The 20,180-nt window shown below is 44.6% G+C and overlaps 1 protein-coding gene across 1 annotated transcript in view; it reads right to left on the reverse strand.

The window, feature by feature from the left end:
- The window catches only part of LOC120059778 (myelin transcription factor 1-like protein), a 91,052-nt gene extending 82,214 nt beyond the window's left edge, over nt 1–8,838 (reverse strand). Inside the window, exons 1-3 of the mRNA XM_039008829.1 lie at nt 8,793–8,838; nt 7,410–7,443; nt 4,149–4,211 (exon numbers count right to left, since the gene is read on the reverse strand). Of these exons, the coding sequence (XP_038864757.1) occupies nt 4,149–4,211; nt 7,410–7,443; nt 8,793–8,838 (143 nt within the window). The remainder of the gene's footprint in view (nt 1–4,148; nt 4,212–7,409; nt 7,444–8,792) is intronic.
- Between the last annotated feature and the right edge of the window lie 11,342 nt (nt 8,839–20,180).

Consider the following 20,180-nt stretch of genomic DNA (forward strand, 5'->3'; position numbering starts at 1 on the left):
TCTCTGTGGGAGATTTCTCTAAATCTTAGTGTGTGTGTGTGTGTGTGTGTGTGTGTGTGTGTGTGTGTGTGTGTGTGTGTGTGTGTGTGTGTGTGTGTGTGTGTGTGTGTGTGTGTGTGTGTGTGTGTGTGTGTGTGTGTACACATGTGTGTGACTTGCGAATAGTTAAGTTGGGGATTCACTGACACGGTCATCACATTCCACAATGATGTTGAATAATGAAAAGGTTTCATTAACTGGATCATTTCCTGCACAGCCATGCTTTAGCTCTGACACCGCCTCTCTCATTTCACTAACCAGAGGACAGAGGAAACCTGTGTCTCAACATGGACGGAGTTAGAAGAGGTAGCTAGTGAAGACAGTTCAAAAGAACAGTACGCACATCCAAAACTGTCCACATGTGCAGGGAACAACAATACCCCAGGGAAAGCTGATAAATACACACCAACATAATACTGCATAGTTTTATCAGGCCTAACTAAGGTTTAGTAATGATACCCCTTCTTCAATTGTTTTGAACATTTCAGCCGAAGTGGAGAGAACTACTGCCTGTATTTAGTTAGCTAGAAATGCACATTTAGTCTAACAAACCTTCTGTTGATGTGATCATTCTGATGGAGTCTGTTGTAATATCCTAATGATCCATAAGCATAGTGTTTGTCATGATACGGTACCAACGTAGGACAACCACAAGCTAGTTAGCATACATTGGTGGTCACCAACCTTTTCTGAGTCAAGATCACTTTTGCAGTCAAAAAACAAGCCGAGATCTACCGCTCATTTTTTTTTATATTAACCTTATAAAAACAGTTCTGTAGGAATTACATTTGTGCAGTAGGCCTAATACATTTCTCACAGCATATTGGCTATATGCCTTGCATTGTCAATAATGTTATTCTCAGTCCATATTATTTTTCAAAACTCGAGCTTTGATAACAAAATAGATCAGCATAAATGGAAATAATTAGCAAATAATTTACTTTAATATTTTACTTAATTGATGCATCTAGCAGTGGAGGCTCCTCCTCAGAGGAAGGGGAGAACCATCCTCATAAGTGAATTTCATTTAAAAAAATAAAATAGTGAAACATTCAAAAAGTTATCCTTTTTAGATAAAACTATACCAAATATATTCACGTTACCAAATAATTGATTAAAACACACTGTTTTGCAATGAAGGTCAACAGTAGCCTCCACAGCATTCTGTAGGATAACACCATGATGTAGCCGGAGGACAGCTAGTTTCCATCCTCCTCTGGGTACATTGACTTCAATACAAAACCTAGGAGGCTCATGGTTCTTACCCCCTTCCATAGACTTACACAGTAATTATGACAACTTCCGCGACGGCCTCAAACCCATCAGAGCTCTTGCAGCATGTACTGACATGTTGTCCACCCAATCATATTATCAGAGAATTAATCTAGTACTGAAAGCATAAGCTACAGCTAGCTAGCACTGCAGTGCATAAAATGTGGTGAGTAGTTGACTCAAAGAGAGAGAAAGACAATAGTTCAAATTAATTTCTTCAGAAATGAAGGAGAAACAAGAGAGAGCTAGCTATATTTCGTTGTATTTAAAAAAAAAACTTTAACTTACTTAGCTAGCGAATGCAGCTAGCTAGTTTAACCTACTCAAACACCTGCTCAAACAGAGAGGGATGCTAAGTTAGCTTCCTGGCTATAGCTATCCAACACTGGAACTCTTCCAAGTCAAGGTAAGCTTTTAGTTTTATTAATTAAATTGCCACCAGTGGCCACCAGTGTAACTGCTAAACTGCTTGCTGCTGACTGTACACTATACTGCATGATCGTGGCATTAGTTCTAGTGGCTATGTTGACTGTGACATTAATATGGTGACAACGATGTAGGCTGTGTGTAGCAGTTAAATTGTATGATATGAAGGTTTGGCTTGGAAAGTATTTCTTGCCTGGTCACAGACAGCTGATGTGTTGTACACTGAAGTCCACAAGTGAAGGGAAAAGGTGAGAGGAGGTGAGCGCATAGATGCGAGAAGGAATTATCCAACGATCACAGGATTAATGCTGTTTGTATGTGGCTATAATTAAAGTGAACTGTGTTTGCGTGTGGTCACAGGTGCATTCATTCCACCAATTCTTGAAAAAAAATCTTAAACGGAAGCAAACAGAATGAAATGGGGATAAACATACCTGAATTTGTCCAATAGAAACTCGCGTTTGCAACTGTTGGACTAATGATTACACCCTAGATCAGCTAAATGCACCTACGTTTTAAACTTTTATTCATAGGCTAGGTTGTAGCCCCCTCATGGTGGGTATAGGGAAAATGTTAGTATCATGTAGTAGCCTCAACCTATCGCTGGGTGAATGGAATATGAATGACAGTCATCCAATATGCTGTAATAGAAATAAGGCCATGCTCACAAACAAAATGAATCGTCCTCCTTCATCTTAAACGGCACCGACCGCCACTAATCTGATGGTCATGCTTCCAAGACAACTGGGCACTCGGGAAAAAACTAGGTCAAATCATGACGTCAGTGATCCTCAGGTCAGAAAGTCAGAGCTCTATAAGTTTCTGACTTGGAATTCCGAGTTGGATGACCACTCAAATTGATTTTCCAGTCGGATATCGTTTTTTTCAGAGTTCCTAGTTGTCTTGAACGCACTGAAGTCAGAGATTTCCGAGTTCCCAGTTGTTTTGAACACGGCATTAGTCTCAGGGGAGGTAGATTACAGCAGAAGGTCAGCCTCTCACGGTCCCTGCTCTCTCCTTTCCTCCGGTGAGACTGACCAGAGAGAGGGGACACCGTCTTCCACCTGATGACCAAACTCGAGTTGCACCTCATCTGCCTCATGTACAAATTCATGTTGTTCCTAGAGAAAGTGAAATATTCCTAAATTTTAAAATAGACACGACGAGCTGCTAATAATAATTGGACAATCGATACACATGGCTACTCATTCATTGCAGCTGCAGCGCTAGTGGAAGTAGGGCGAAGGGCATTTTATGTTTTGTAATAGTGTTAAACAGTGCTGAATAAAAACTTAAACATGAACTCACTCATAGAAACAGCAGCTCTTTGCTGAATAAAAACTTAAACATGAACTCACTCATAGAAACAGCAGCTCTTTGCTGTATAAAAACTTAAACATGAACTCACTCATAGAAACAGCAGTTCTTTGCTGTATTCTTTGACAGACTGGCTCTGGTCATGGTTTTTTAAATGATGAAATCACATGTAGGCTCCTATCAAACTTTGCTGTGGCCAGGGTCCTGGAAGCTGTAGTGTGATTTGAGCTATCCGATTGGCCAGCGCAGTAGGCGCACTCGATTTAGCCACAGAGCTACCGGTCCGCTGGGTAGGCGGAGTTTGTCTTTTCAGACAAATGAAATGGTTCAAAATGGAACACTTTGCCTGCCTGGTGCGCAGGGCTTCTGAATCAAGTGCACCTACCGCCAACAGCACAACATGAATAAAAAGTGCAAGCCTTTATCTTTGGATTTTCTACAGAAATGTGTGGTTATCGTCTAGGAATGTCTTAAAGATTGACCAGTCGAACTCTATCGACCGGTAGGTGACCACTGGCATACATGTATACATAAAAGTATGACAACCACAAGCTAGTTACAGTAGCATACTGTACATGTCTACATAAACATATTCATAGGAAAGTCACAGCCTTAATCTGAAATGGGGGGATTCTACCAAACCATAATTAGTAGAAGCCCAAAGTGGCTGCTTCCAGTTATGCAAGGCAGCAGCCCAATCTTTGTCCGGATGGGGAAATGGGATTAGTTCACAATGATCCTGGTATTTTTAGAACAAAGGAGAAGAAATAGAACACAGGCATGTCCTTTAAAGAGGAGAGAGAGAGATCCTTCCATTTTGAGTGCTTGTTAATAAGGAGATTTATGGAGAGCTTATACAATAGAAAATATGATTAGCATATCCCACTGTAAATATGCAAATGACAAAGGGATGAGAATAAATATTTGTGCTTTAACCTGTCCATCAAACCCAGCTGTGAAAATGACCATGGTAGGCTATCGGAATTTGTTTCAATAAAGGATATTCCAGTTTTATTTTTTGGAAAATCATTAGTGAAAAGTGGAGAAAATGGTTCATCCATAACTGAAATAAGACTAAAGGGAGACCGTTTTACCTTCGATGTCTTGCATATTTGCCGCTGACGTGTCCACTCCCATCACAGCCTTGTGTAGGACAGCTGAGAAGACACAAAAACACCCACTGAGTATGCACACAACTCACCGTTCTCCACTCTTCTCTTTTTCCATCTATCGATCCTCACATATTCTGTTTAATTTCTGTTTTCTACATCACACTTGGATTTGATTGGATTTTGCTCCCCTTTGCAATCGTATCATCTCTCTACCTTTACTATACAAACAATGCACTCCTATATTACTCCAACACTACACGTACAGTAGAGTACTCTTATGGTACTTCACACTTCAATCTGGTCTTACTACTCCACCTACAGATGTAGGATCTTAATTTGAGCTAGTTTCCTACAGCAGGAACATAATCCAGCAGCAACAGGAAATGTGAATTAATATGTGGATTATAATTTATGGAATTATTTTCTAGGGCAAATCAAGATGGACATTTTAAAATGGAAATGACAAACTTTAGAAGCCTTAATACACTACAAGTGTGCATTTCCTGCTGGGCAGCATGGGGGAAAACCCTTTACAATATCACAGTGGCATATCTGCCCAGACCAGCCAGACCGCCACGCAAAGTCAAGCGTATTTGTCCTGACGACTATCAGCTCTCTGAGAAGCGACGCCATCGAGAAGCATTATTGACATTATGGATGCTTCGGCCTGGAGATAGGCTGACCATCGATCCGCTGATTAATTGATATCTGCAGGCAGCGGTGGAGAAAGCAGAGAGGGAGACGGAGCCCATGGAGAGAGAGAGAGAGAGAGAGAGAGAGAGAGAGAGAGAGAGAGAGAGAGAGAGAGAGAGAGAGAGAGAGAGAGAGATGGAAAAATACCGCACGGCTATGCTGCGTTCTAAAGAAAGAAAGAAAGAAAGAAAGAAAGAAAGAAAGAGGGGGAAAGAGAGAGGTATAGATGGGGTAGCCACACTATCTGTGGAAATCTGAAAGAGCTATACTGTAGGTGGCCAGGTGGGACATTCTTTATTGATATAGGTGGGCCCAGATGTTATCTCTGAAGAAACCTTCTCCTAGCCTGTAAAAGACAAAATAATATCCAAGGATAAAAGTAAGTAGAGGACATCTGAGAGTACTATATCAAAAACATGGGTATAGGCCTATTCACTCTTAGAAAAAGGGTTCCAAAACAATTATTCTGATGTCCCCATAGGAGAACCATTTTTGGATCCAGGTAGTAACCTTTTGGGTTCCATTTATGACCCTCTGTGGAAGGGGTTCTTCCTGGAACCAAAAAGGGTTCTTCAAATGTTCTCCTATCGGGACAGCCAAAGAATCCTTTAAGGTTATAGATAGCACATTTTTTCTAAGAGTGTGTGCTGTATATATGAGATTATGAATATGATACTGTTCTGAAATACTCATCTTATAAAAGTATATTTGAACCAGGTTTAAATGGCCAAATAGAAGATGTACACAAGACAACTCTTAGTGGATAACTGAACATCAAAGTAGGGTTGTCCATCGATACAGGGAGATTCAGGGAGATTCAGGGAGATACAGGGAGATTCAGGGAGATACAGGGAGATTCAGGGACACACAGGGAGATTCAGGGAGATTCAGGGAGATCCATCAATGGGTTTCATGGTGTAGTACATGTCATCTAATCAACTTAGCAGGGAGTGGGACAACACACTGCAAGGGTCAATTCAGGATCATCTTACAGCCACTGTATTGACAGGATTTAACATTTAAACAGCCAGGATAAAGATGGCATTTGCAGTGGTTCTTAATAAGTTAGATTTGCTCATTATTTACTGTTGATAGGGTTTGTCAGAATAGATAGAAAAATAGAGATCAATTAGATGCATCACTTGAGTGGATTGGGTTGTGCCGTGGCGGAGACCCCCTTGGGTTGTGCCGTGGCGGAGATCTTTGTGGGCTATACTCGGCCTTGTCTCAGGATGGTAAGTTGGTGGTTGAAGATATCCCTCTAGTGGTGTGGGGGCTGTGCTTTGGCAAAGTGGGTGGCCCTGTCCGGGGGTATCATTGGATGGGGCCACAGTGTCTCCAGACCCCTCCTGTCTCAGCCTCCAGTATTTATGCTGCAGTAGTTCATGTGTCGGGGGGCTGGGGTCAGTCTGTTATATCTGGAGTATTTCTCCTGTCTTATCCGGTGTCCTGTGTGAATTTAAGTATGCTCTCTCTAATTCTCTCTTTCTTTCTTTCTTCCTTTCTTTTTTTTTTTTTTTTCTTCTTTTTTTTCTTTCTTTCTTTCTTTCTTTCTTTCTTTCTTTCTTTCTTTCTTTCTTTCTTTCTTTCTCTCTCTCTCGGAGGACCTGAGCCCTAGGACCATGCCTCAGGACTATCTGGCATGATGACTCCTTGCTGTCCCCAGTCCACCTGGCCGTGCTGCTGCTCCAGTTTCAACTGTTCTGCCTGCGGCTATGGAACCCTGACCTGTTCAGTGCTACCTGTCCCAGACCTGCTGTTTTCAACTCTCTAGAGACAGCAGGAGCGGTAGAGACACTCTCAATGATCGGCTATGAAAAGCCAACTGACACTTACTCCTGAGGTGCTGACTTGTTGTACCCTTGACAACTACTGTGATTATTATTATTTGACCATGCTGGTCATTTATGAACATTTGAACATCTTGGCCATGTTCGGTTATAATCTCCACCCGGCACAGCCAGAAGAGGACTGGCCACCCCTCATAGCCTGGTTCCTCTCTAGGTTTCTTTCTAGGTTTTGGCCTTTCTAGGGAGTATTTCCTAGCCACCGAGCTTCTACACCTGCATTGCTTGCTGTTTGGGGTTTTAGGCTGGGTTTCTGTACAGCACTTTGAGATATCAGCTGATGTAAGAAGGGCTATAATAAATAAATTTGATTTGATTTTTGATTTGATTAAGATACGAGACAAAGGAGGAGAGATAGAGAAAGAGTGATTAGGACAGAGAGGTGAGTGATACGGGAGCGAATAAGGGAGAGAAAGAAAGAGATGAGAATAAAAGAGAGAGGAAGCAGAAGCAAGAGGCATGCTGAGTAAATGGCATCGCTCCTGTCTGAAGAGGTGATTTTAGTGCTCATCTCTCACTACACACTGAGAGCCTGGGAGTGCTCCACAGCCATTATCAACCCTAGTGGCCTTCCATCTCTCAGCCTCTCCCCCGCCCCCTCTCTCTCTGTCTTTCCCTCCCTATCTCTCCCTCTTTCACTCACACACAAGGGGGAAGCCGGAAAGGCAGGTGAACAGGGACAATGTTTATCAGAAATACTGACCTGAACAGCTCTGGTATCGCTGGTTCCACAGGCACTGAGAAATACAGGCAGAGAGAGGGGTGGGAGAGAGGGATGGGAGAGAGGGATCAGCAGAGAGAGAGGAGAGAGGGATGGGAGAGAGGGATAGGCAGAGAGAGAGGGGAGAAAGGGATGGGAGAGAGGAATCGGCATAGAGAGAGAGGAGAGAGGGAAGGTAGAGAGGAATCAGCAGTGAGGGGAGAGAAAGGGATGGGGAGGGAGGGATCGGCAGAGAGAGAGGGGAGAGAGGGATAGGCAGAGAGAGGGGAGAAAGGGATGGGAGAGAGGAATCGGCATAGAGAGAGAGGAGAGAGGGAAGGTAGAGAGGAATCAGCAGTGAGGTGAGAGAAAGGGAGGGGGAGGGAGGGATCGGCAGAGAGAGAGGGGAGAGAGGGATAGGCAGAGAGAGGGGGGAGAGAGGGAAGGGAGAGAGGGATCAGCAGTGAGGGGAGAGAGAGGGATGGGGAGAGAGAGAGGGGAGAGAGGGATAGGAGAAAGGGATCGGCAGAGAGAGGGGAGAGAGAGATTGGAGAGAGGGATCGGCAGAGAGAAAGGGGAGAACGGGATGGGAGAGAGGGATAGGCAGAGAGAAAGGGGAGAAAGGGATGGGAGAGAGGGATAGGCAGAGAGAAAGGGGAGAAAGGGATGGGAGAGAGGGATAGGCAGAGAGAGATTGGAGAGAGGGATCGGCAGAAAGGAGAGAGAGGGATCGGCAGAGAGAGGGGAGAGAGAGGGGAGAGAGGGATAAGCAGAGAGAGGGGAGAGAGGGATGGGGAGAGAGAGAGGGGAGAGAGGGATAGGAGAAAGGGATCGGCAGAGAGAAAGGGGAGAAAGGGATGGGGGAGAGAGAGGGGAGAGAGAGGGGAGAGAGAGATGGGAGAGAGGGATGGGGAGAAAATAAAGAGAGTGAGGGGAAGTGAAAGGAAAAGAGTGATCACTATATCCTAAAATCATGCTTTCATCAGGGTTAAAAACAGTAAATCCAATGTAGGCAGGCACAATAACATGATATATTAGGCTGGATAGACTGCCTGGATAATGTCTGGTATTGGAGGGCTGGTGAGGTGAGAGACAGTGGGAGGAGAAGAGCTGAGTACTGAGAAGTATAGTTTGGAATGTGTGATAAGAGAGCTGTGTGTGTGTGTGTGTGTGTGTGTGTGTGTGTGTGTGTGAGTGTGAGTGTGCGTGTGTGTGTGTGTGTGTGTGTGTGTGTGTGTGTGTGTGTGTGTGTGTGTGTGTGTGTGTGTGTGTGTGTGTGTGTGTGTGTGTGTGTGTGTGTGTGTGTGTGTGTGTGTGTGTTGGGGTAAGGTCACCCTGAGTAGCACCCTCAGTGAGTTGAGGAGAGTGCAGACGCACCTCGGATACCTTTGGAGCGTGTTCGATGGCGCTTCTCATCTGCATCCACCTCCATCTGCAAAGGAGATACAAACAGACAGTCAGAGATAGAAGCACTACCAGGTGCCAAGAGAAGACTGGCTTTGTGGGCCTGGCTCCTGGGTCTGTCTGTCTGTCACTCTCTCTTATGAACACACACACAACGATTTATCGAGAGAGTAATTGCCTGATGTCAAACCTTTACTGTTTTTGACACTGTGAAATTACATTTATTTAAAGGATTTCGAAATGTAGACTTTGCCAGGTGCTAATGTCACCCAAACATTTTCACTGGTGTCACCCAAACGCTTTGGAAGATGTATGCAAATGTACTGTGAATAGAAATGCATAATTGCATTGGTTCTTCTTCTGGTCCATATTTGTCTATGGATTATGATATTCCATCACTCCCCAACACAGTCACGCTTCTCCATTAAAGTGCACCTGTACTACTCTCTGCATAAAGGTGTAATCTTAGCTTTATGCCACTTGGCACATTGATCAAACAAAGTGAAATGAATACAGCCAGGTCACCTGTGATACAAGTCAGTATTCGACGTCCATCCATGTCTGAGGACGTCGGGAGATGATGAGGAAACTGGCCACTAAGGGCTGGGTTTTGCCAGGGGGATGGGAATGGTAGATGGGAGTAAGCATCTGCCTCTGTCCCTGATCAGCCAGACATCTGATTCCAAACGTTGCAAGTTCAAATTGAGTGATAGAATGTTGTTTTTGAGATTTTTGTTTTAAGCCTATCCCAAACCTGAACCCTTATTTTAATCATTCAGGGTTAATGCCAAACTTAAGATTTTGGGATTAATGCCTAAACTGAACCTTAAACGCTTTGATATTTTACGTTTGCAACAACTTCGGAATTTGACATTTGAGAAATATGGTCTGATTCTGACGTGAGACTGTGAGAGCTAGTTGTACAAATAGTTTATAGTAATAATCTCTCCCATATTTTGCTAGCCTACATATTCACTGTGTATGTACAGTACTCTTTTGCATGACTCTCATATCAATGTCTTAACTGTAAATCCTCTATTTAATCCTACAGATATCACATTACTCACATTCACACTCCACACTCGCTCTCACACTAGAGCCATCATTTTACAGTAAAGGTAATTAGATCCCAACCAATCAGAGGTGCATTCATTGTTGATGAGTTGAAAGAGGGGAGCATTCTGTTATTTGCAGATGTTACTAAATATTCATGCTTGCTGAGTTTTGCACTATCAGAGGCTAGCCATGTTTGGATGTGTCTTTTATTCAACATGATTTATTACATTGCCACTTAAGCCTTCAGTCCTAATGGTGGAAGCCTTGGTGTTTTTTTATGAACCCCATAAATGTTTCAAATGGGAAAAAATAAAATGATCAAAGTCAAGAATACAGTACCTAGTAAATCTTATTAGTGTGGCAAACGGCGGGGTGTTTTAGGAGGGGTAGGAGTGGGGGTGGAAATGATATTTCTGTGGAGCGGCACAGGGGTTTCCATGATAATAAGAGGAAATCCTACCTCAGGAAAAATATAAAAACAAACCAACAAGTTATCAATCCAGTAAGTGCTGTGGGTGTGGCCCAACTCCCCACACTACATTCACACGGTGACAGATGGCTCATGAGAAGAGACAGAGACAGAGACAGAGACAGAGACAGAGACAGAGACAGAGACAGAGACAGAGACAGAGCAAATATAAGGGACAATGAATGAACTGTGTGACAGAAACTTGCTGAGACTCTATGGCCAGACTCAACATGATAATGCTGAGCTTTTCACTGGTGTTTTTCAACAGCCATATAAGCTCTCAACACCTGATGTCAACAGTGCTACACAAAATATAACGTTATGAGCTATTTCTTCCTCTGGCTGTGGTGAGTGAGGGAGTCGCCCCCCGCCAAACACACACATACACAACACAAACACTGTGCCCATCTACAGCTGTCTGACTCTCTCTAAGGCCTCTCTCAGCTGAGATGACAGCAACAGCACTTCCTCCCTCAAGGCCCCTCGTGAGACCGGTGCCTGGGTCCCTGAAGCCAGTCTGAGACTCGCCCGCCCCTCTGTGTGGTTACGAGCACTCCTCGGCCTCCTGGCCTGCCAGCTTATGGGAATTACACCATGGGGAAATTCCACAGATGTAAAAGAAGCTTGTGGAGCCTTGCAGTACTGGAAGGATAAGGAAGAACTGTTCTCCCTATGTTCATACCGCCTTACCACATTAATACTGTATACTGCAGTATAACTGCGTGTATATGTGTGTGTGTGTGTGTGTGTGTGTGTGTGTGTGTGTGTGTGTGTGTGTGTGTGTGTGTGTGTGTGTGTGTGTGTGTGTGTGTCTCTGTGTGTGTGTGTGTGTGTGTGTGTGTGTGTGTGTGTGTGTGTGTGTGTGTGTCTCTGTGTGTGTGTGTGTGTGTGTGTGTGTGTGTGTGTGTGTGTGTGTGTGTGTGTGTGTGTGTGTGTGTGTGTGTGTGTGTGTGTGTGTGTGTGTGTGTGTGTGTGTGTGTGCATAGTCGGGGTTGGGACATTTGTTACCAAAATTCACATTGTTATTGGATTTCCTTTGTTTCACCTCAAAGTTTTGGGAAAATATGTCTCAGTCATGTGGTGTACTTCAGAAACCACACTTGCATTATCAAATTTCACTGCAAATAGGTATTGACGCCATGCATCAACCAGTGACAGTAAACATGCATGCTATCTCCATCTAAGTGTTTCTGAATTGGTGTGAAGGACCAGGCTGATAGCATCTGAGTGGGTGTGTGTGAGAGAGAGAGAGAGAGAGAGAGAGAGAGAGAGAGAGAGAGAGAGAGAGGGTGGGGGAGGATAAAGATTGAAATCTGCTGTCAACATTTTCTCCGGTGAGTGGTGTTATCGTAGGTAGGTAGCTATCACTCTGAAAAGAGTCTTTGAAAAGGTTTGGGCGTGACAGAGTTTTGTATCTCTACCTGAAATTGTTGGGATTGAGTATGACAGAGTTGTGGCTTTATATCTAAATGGGGTTTTATGGCATTATCAAGGTGTACTGTATGATTATATCATATAACTGTACCTGAAATGGTTTGGGGTGAGATTGCTCTTTGGTCCAGACCTCTGCTTCCTCCGTGGCCCACGATAGTAGACGTTAAACTGGAGAAAAAGAGCTCACCACTCTTCCAAATTCATTTTCTGCGAAGAAATAAAAAACAATATCCATACTTATGAATTCAAATCTCCATGCAAATCATATTTACACATGCTGTATGACAGTGTTTGGCTTGAGTTTCCTTCCTTTGAAAAGGGAGCTGGCGATGGCCTCACCAATAGTCACATGTACAAAATGTATGCCGCATATGTAGTGATTTCCTCCCGCCCAATAGCTGCTTGTCATTTTCAGAAATAGACTTGGCAAGGTGGTAATTAGCCAGATCTATCATATTCTGCAGGAAATGGGAACAAATATAGTTAATGATCCATGCTATTCTCCATGATTTCTCCTCGCCTATGCCTTCTATGAATTCAAAAGGAAAGAGAGAGCGAGAGAGAGAGAGAAAGTGTGCGAGTGAGAGATAGATAGTAGTAAGGGAAAAAGAGAGTGAGAGAGAGAAAAGGGGTGTCAAACAGACAGAGTATGCTTGACAGCTCCAAGGAGGTTCTGATGTAAAACAGGCCAGATATATGAGGTCGAGGTCTAACCAGGGCAATGGTTAAAACAAAAAAAAACCTGCCTCTCAAAACACAGATGCCCAGTGACAAACACAGAGCAAGAGAAGAAACAGAACGCAAGATTAATGGGGTAAACAGACAGAGAGAGAGAGAGAGCGAGAGAGTGGGAGAGAGAGACAGTGGGAGCGAGAGACAGTGGGAGAGAGAGACAGTGAGAGAGAGAGAGAGAGAGAGAGAGAGAGAGAGAGAGAGAGAGAGAGAGAGAGAGAGAGAGAGAGAGAGAGAGAGAGAGAGTGGGAGAGAGAGAGTGGGAGAGAGAGAGTGGGAGAGAGAGAGAGAGAGAGAGAGAGAGAGAGAGAGAGAGAGAGAGAGAGAGAGAGAGAGAGAGAGAGAGAGAGAGAGAGAGAGAGAGAGAGTGGGAGAGAGTGGGAGAGAGAGAGTGGGAGCGAGAGACAGTGGGAGTGAGAGACAGTGAGAGACAGTGAGAGAGAGAGAGAGAGAGAGAGAGAGAGAGAGAGAGAGAGAGAGAGAGAGATATTTCCCTCCATTTGTCCCTACACAAACGAACACAGTCTACTATTCCAGTTTTTCAAATTGTAGGTGTCTGGTAGCATTTTAAAAAAATCATATGGTGTTAACCTAGGTCTACACTGTGCAATTGCAGATATAATAAAGGAGCGCAAGCTACAATACGGCAAACCAGACATTTGTGGTAAGTGTATGGAGGCCGCCATCTTTTTGCACGCCGCCATTTGTATGTTACAAATCTTGTTTGCTAATCTAACTATGCTATCGCTAGTCCAATCAATCAGAAAGCTTTGTTATCATGTAAAAAACACAAACGACAGAGTCTAGTTGTCATAGTATATCTTTTTGTAGAAATGTTTGTATCTTTGTTTGGTATCACCAATCTGTCTCTAGGCCTACAGTACTCACCACTGCTGTGAGCAGGCTCTGCCTCCATATAAGGAGCATACCGGTAAATTCACGGTTTTAGGTGAAGTTTGAGCGCTTCTCGGAATTTAGTTTATTCTGTTTAGGGGTGTTGTCAAACGCTTCATAATTTATTAGAAACGCATTTGTGCAAATGATGTCTTTGTTTAGAAAGTCTTTGGTTATAAATGTGGTTATAAATGTGTTATCGCTGGCCATTGTTTTGTCAATTACGCAAAAAAAATTGTCCATCACACACACAGTTTACAGCAGGTATAAAAGGTGCAGCGAAATGCTTGTGCGCTAGCTCCCTCAATATTGCAGTACAATAATCAATATCAATAATAAATAAAAAGTCAAATCGAAAATCACACGTTATAGAAGGTAGTATGCATAGTAGTAATAACCTGATATACACACAATATGATATATAATATTGATAATGGATGTGCTATGTCAAGTATGACTGTATTTACAATTATAAACCGGGTGGTTCAAAGCTTGAATGCTGATTTGTTTATTTATTTTTACTGTTCTTATTACGCTGGTAACCAGTTTATAATAGCAATAAGGCACCTCGGGGGATTGTGGTATATGGCCAATATACTACAGCTAACGGCTGTATCCAGGCATTCCGCGATGCGTCTTGACAAAGAACAGCCCTTAGCCGCGGTATATTGGCCATATACCACACCTCCTCTGGCCTTATTGCTTAAATATAAAGTGGGTAGTTTCTTGGTAATGCAGTTGGATAAATAGTAGGCTATATACTATAACAGCAGAGTCGACTGAGTGTGTATGTGTGTGTGAGAGAGTCTGGTTGCATGTGTGTGCTTGTGTGTGATTGTGTGTTCATGGGTGATTGTGTGTGTGTGTGCGCTTGTGCGTAAGAATTGGATGTGTGGAGAGGCAATACAAATAGTATGTATGAATTATCACTGGTTTAGCAATGGTTTATGTCAGGTTAGGGCAGGGACAACCCATTGTCCTCAGTCCTCATTCATGGAGAGTTTTACTCCAACGTAGCCTAACATGTTGCTACAGAGCTGTTATCGTAGCAATAGAATTCACTGATCCATCCAATCCATTCAGTGGATTATATTTCCATGCCCTATCTTTGAGGTGCTTTGGCTTTTGTCCCCTAGTTGAGGGATTATTGCTATTGTCGAACTGTTTATTATTTTTGCTAAATTATTATTTTTGTCGATCAAGTGAAGTTTTTTTCTCAAGTCTTTTTTGCCGTTTGCATATTTTTGTAAATATAACTACATCTTTACTGTTGCTGATCCACAGCAACTAAATTGTCTGCCAGGCTCTCTATCTTAACAGGCAGAGCTAGGGCACATACATTCCCTCTCTCCCTCACTCTTCTACACTCCCCCCCTCCATCCCTCTATCCCTCCCTGTCTCTTTGTGTGTCCTGCATGAAGGCATTAGTGATGCGTGGGTTGACTCATAACCCACAGTCCCTGCGGTTATATCCGCAGGGTGGGAAGGTTTAGGGTCATGACATATTGTGTGGATGAGGGTGCCGCAAATCTCTCTATATTTTTTTCTTCACAAAGCCTTTACTAGTTGTGTATTAACGGACCGATACAGCCATAGGTAGCACAGGGCCCAAACAATGTTCAGCACCGGCTATGATAGCAGTTCTGTTTATGCTATGTGTGATGATTGTGAGGTGCTATACAAATTCGACAGTCACAAGATGGGGACTTCAAATTGGCCTATAGGCGGGTTAGCTGACAACGTCAAGAAAACGATGTTCTCGCTTCCATGGGGCAGGGGTCAGCCTGTTGTTGTGATTCTGGATGGCCAGATTGATAGAAAGAATGACAAGAAACTGCCATGTAGGGAATCGTAAGTGGCTCGTTTCAGCTCGTTTCAGCTCATTTCATCTTGTTATTGATACCCTGTCTTGTTGTTTTGTGTTTTGACTGATTTCATGTCAATGCTAATATTGCTAAAATAAGCTAACTAGCTAATTAGCTAGCTAACCTACAACTGTAACAATGTATTTGAGGGACAACAAGTGCTCATTGCGCAAATCTATTTAAGTTTTAAATGAACGTTGGAGACAAAATACAGATTACATGTTGTCAAAAATCTAAGTCAACCCGGTCTGTTTTGCCACATAGATGCGCACACCTTGGTTTTGTTGCTAAACAACAAACCCATCTATGGCATGTCAAAGTAACTTTAGCCTACTGTTCAGATAGGTTAAACGGAAACTGAAATCTGGACACTGACTGTAGGTCTATAACCTCTCACATAGCCTTAATATTAACTTCTGCAGAATTAAAATTATGCAGCAAATGTAGGCAACATTTTGACTCAGGAACAGGAGTGGAGAAATATGATGTCTTTCAGCATCTTGAGAGAATGCAAATGCACAGTTAGATACTGTCTGTAGAAGTGCTATCTTCATCAGCATAATAAAAGCTGATAGTATTTCAAACACATAAAATATGCATCCAAGCCGAACTGAAATCTTATCAGAAACATGTTGGGTCTTCTTCACAGTTTTCTACTTCCTTACATCCGGTCAAACTGATGTCAATAATCTTCCCGTTTGTTTTGTTGGATGAGGGGTTATTGCACTTTCACCCCGGTCCCTAAACGTCTTTGCTCAGTGAAAGAAACAGAGATGACAGAGAAACGTTTACACATTCTCATTTACAGCAACAACCTGGGGAATAGTTACAGGGGAGAGGAGGAATGAGCCAAATGTAAGCTGGGGATGATTAGGTGACAGATTGTGAATTTAGCCAGGACACGAGGTTTCACACCCCTACTCTTACAATAAGTGCCATGTGATCTTTAGTGACCACAGAGAGTCAGGACACCTGTTTAACATCCCATCCAAAAGACAGCACCCTACACAGGGCAACATCCCCAATCACTGCCCTGGGATATCCTTTTTAGACCTGAGGAAAGAGTGCCTCCTACTGGCAATCCAACACCATTTTCAGCAGCATCTGGTCTCCCATTCAGGGACTGACCAGGAACAACCCTGCTTAGCTTCAGAAGCAAGCCAGTAGTGGGATGCAAGGTGGTATGCTGCTGGCAAATAGAGCGATGTGAACTAGATTTAGGTATTAATTCTATCGATTTATGACATTCTGTTGAGCAAGGGTTTATTAGTCTTCTAGGGGGCAACATATACATGATAGAAAAGAAACTGAATGTATCAAATTATAGACAAGTTCATTAACAAATAGCTTACCAACATTTGTGATATCATAAGCAGAAACATATTTAAATCAGCCAGGAAAATGTATTTTTTTAAATAGTTCCGCTAACTCTGTCTGTAGCCTACAGAACATTTTTTATTTTAGCAAGTTAGGGTGATAGTAACTTTATCACATATAGTTGGACAGTTGCGGATAGGTTATTAACAATTGTGGGTGGGTGCGGGTGAAAGACAAGCTGACCCGCGCACCACTAGTAGGCATGCTAGTTATATGAGAGTACAGGAGATAGAAGTCTTAATGGCGCAGCACTGGAGTGTGTCGGGAAAATGAAGCCCCAGTCAGGGAGCATGTTGCTTATAATCAGACCCACATGCATACAAAAACACACACACACGGAAACAGACACACATACAGACACACACGAACACACAGATACAGTAAGCAACACAACCCGAGTCACACTCAATACACAAGTCCCTAATAGCCAGTCACAGCCAGAGCCACTGCCACAGGCATTACCACATCTCTACCATGAAGATCATAATAGCCAACTGCCCAATCACTACGCAATACAATATGCTGCTGGGAATACTGCTAGGGAGATAAGAGCGTCAGGGTGTGTTTTCATGTGGTAGTTTTCCACAGCTTTCCTTTGAACCACTGGGGGTTCTCATTCTGTGTTTCCTGCTCTCTCTTCATCTCTCGTCCTCTATCTTCCTCTCTCTCTCTCTCTCTGTCTCTCTCTCTGCCTGCCTTTGTAGTTGGAGTAATAATAACAACAACCCTAAAGCATATGCCCAAAAGACTTCTCTCTGGTTCCCTGCGAAGGGGACATCTACTGAGTTCACTTTCCGTTTCAGAGTTATACCCCTCTCCTATAAAAACAAGTTGAGATCCCTCCTCCCCCAAACCTTTACTTTTTCCTCAACCCAGTCTCTCCTCTCTCCCCCCCCCTCTCTCCACTCTCCTCCCTCGCTCTGCCATCTCCTCCCTCTCTCTCTCCCTTCTCCTCCCACTCTACCCTCTCTCTACACCCCCACCCCTGTCCCCCAGTCCTCTAACAAGACCCTGACTGCCGCTGGCCCTGCCCTCTGATTGATCTGATTATGGACTTGATTTGGGACGGATGAAATCAAAGCCCTGATATGTCACATTGTAGCTTCCCACATTCCAATGGCAGCCCTCCCTCTCTGGGGCTGATTGTGTGTGTGTGTGTGTGTGTGTGTGTGTGCGTGTGTGTGTGTGTGTGTGTGTGTGTGTGTGTGTGTGTGTGTGTGTGTGTGTGTGTGTGTGTGTGTGTGTGTGTGTGTGTGTGTGTGTGTGTGTGTGTGTGTGTGTGTGTGTGTTTTAATATTCTGTTCGCACAGCAGAGCTGGCATTCATTGTGGTTAGTGAGTGGGCTGCTCTTTCAGCACCAAGGACAGTGACAGAGTGAGCTCAGCAAGGTTTTAGCAGCACCATCTATAGCTGTCACACACACACATACACACTTTTATGAGATAGTGATGGTGTGTTTGTGTAATTTCTGATATTTCATAATCCATAGAGGTTGGAGGAGGGTAGGGTTTGCCCTTTTCTCAGGTTCTATTTATCAGAGCCAGCGTATATGGCCTGTAAATAGCAGCTTTATATCACCAGATATGTGATACATGTGAAACCCACTTCATAACAGAGAAAGGCTCAGGGACACTGTACATGCATACATACATACAAGTTACACACACACACGTGACTAAAATAGCCGACAGATCCCTCTGGTTTTATAACAGTATCAGATTGACTGGGGCTGCCTGACCTGCAGAATGTGTGTATGGCGACAGGGTTCAATGGAATAGACAGAAGCAAGAATGTGGGAGAAAGCCATGGGAAGACAGGGGAGTTAGGGGGAGACAATAAGAGACTAGGGAAAGACAGAGAGAGAAGACAGACATTATGGTGGTGGGAGAGGCTTGTGAAGACAGGGAGAGGGAACCAGGGATGGTAGGGGATAGACAGGGAGAGGGACCCAGGGATGGTAGGGGATAGACAGAGAGAGGGAACCAAGGATGGTAGGGGACAAACAGAGAGAGGGAATCATGGATGGTGGGGGATAGACAGGGCGAGGGATCCAGGGATGGTAGGGGATAGACAGGGAGAGGGAACCAGGGATGGTAGGGGATAGACAGGGAGGGGGAACCAGGGATGGTAGGGGATAGACAGAGAGAGGGAACCAGGGATGGTAGGGGATAGACAGGTAGAGGGAACCAGGGATGGTAGGGGATAGACAGGGAGAGGGAACCAGGGATGATAGGGGATAGACAGGGAGAGGGAACCAGGGATGGTAGGGGATAGACAGGGAGAGGGAACCAAGGATGGTAGGGGATAGACAGGGAGAGGGAACCAGGGATGGTAGGGGACAAACAGAGAGAGGGAATCATGGATGGTGGGGGATAGACAGGGAGAGGGAACCAAGGATGGTAGGGGACAAACAGAGAGAGGGGATCATGGATGGTGGGGGATAGACAGGGAGAGGGAATCAGGGATGGTAGGGGATAGACAGAGAGAGGGAACCAAGGATGGTAGGGGACAAACAGAGAGAGGGAATCATGGATGGTGGGGGATAGACAGGGAGAGGGAACCAGGGATGGTAGGGGATAGACAGGGAGAGGGACCCAGGGATGGTAGGGGATAGACAGAGAGAGGGAACCAAGGATGGTAGGGGACAAACAGAGAGAGGGAATCATGGATGGTGGGGGATAGACAGGGAGAGGGAACCAGGGATGGTAGGGGATAGACAGGGAGAGGGACCCAGGGATGGTAGGGGATAGACAGAGAGAGGGAACCAATGATGGTAGGGGACAAACAGAGAGAGGGAATCATGGATGGTGGGGGATAGACAGGGCGAGGGATCCAGGGATGGTAGGGGATAGACAGGGAGAGGGAACCAGGGATGGTAGGGGATAGACAGGGAGAGGGAACCAGGGATGGTAGGGGATAGACGGAGAGAGGGAACCAGGGATGGTAGGGGATAGACAGGGCGAGGGAACCGGGGATAGACAGGGAGAGGGAACCAGGGATGGTAGGGGATAGACAGGGAGAGGGAACCAGGGATGGTAGGGGATAGACAGGGAGAGGGAACCAAGGATGGTAGGGGATAGACAGGGAGAGGGAACCAGGGATGGTAGGGGATAGACAGGGAGAGGGAACCAGGGATGGTAGGGGATAGACAGGGAGAGGGAACCAGGGATGGTAGGGGATAGACAGGGAGAGGGAACCGGGGATGGTATGGGATAGCCAGGGTGAGGGAACCAGGGATGGTAGGGGATAGACAGGGAGAGGGAACCGGGGATAGACAGGGAGAGGGAACCAGGGATGGTAGGGGATAGACATAGAGAGGGAACCAGGGATGGTAGGGGATAGACAGGGAGAGGGAACCAGGGATGTTAGGGGATAGCCAGGGCGAGGGAACCAGGGATGGTAGGGGATAGACAGGGCGAGGGAACCAGGGATGGTAGGGGATAGACAGGGAGAGGGAACCAGGGATGGTAGGGGATAGACAGGGAGAGGGAACCAGGGATGGTAGGGGATAGACAGGGAGAGGGAACCAGGGATGGTAGGGGA

This window comes from Salvelinus namaycush, chromosome 15 (assembly GCF_016432855.1).
Source record: "Salvelinus namaycush isolate Seneca chromosome 15, SaNama_1.0, whole genome shotgun sequence".
Lineage (NCBI taxonomy): Eukaryota > Metazoa > Chordata > Actinopteri > Salmoniformes > Salmonidae > Salvelinus > Salvelinus namaycush.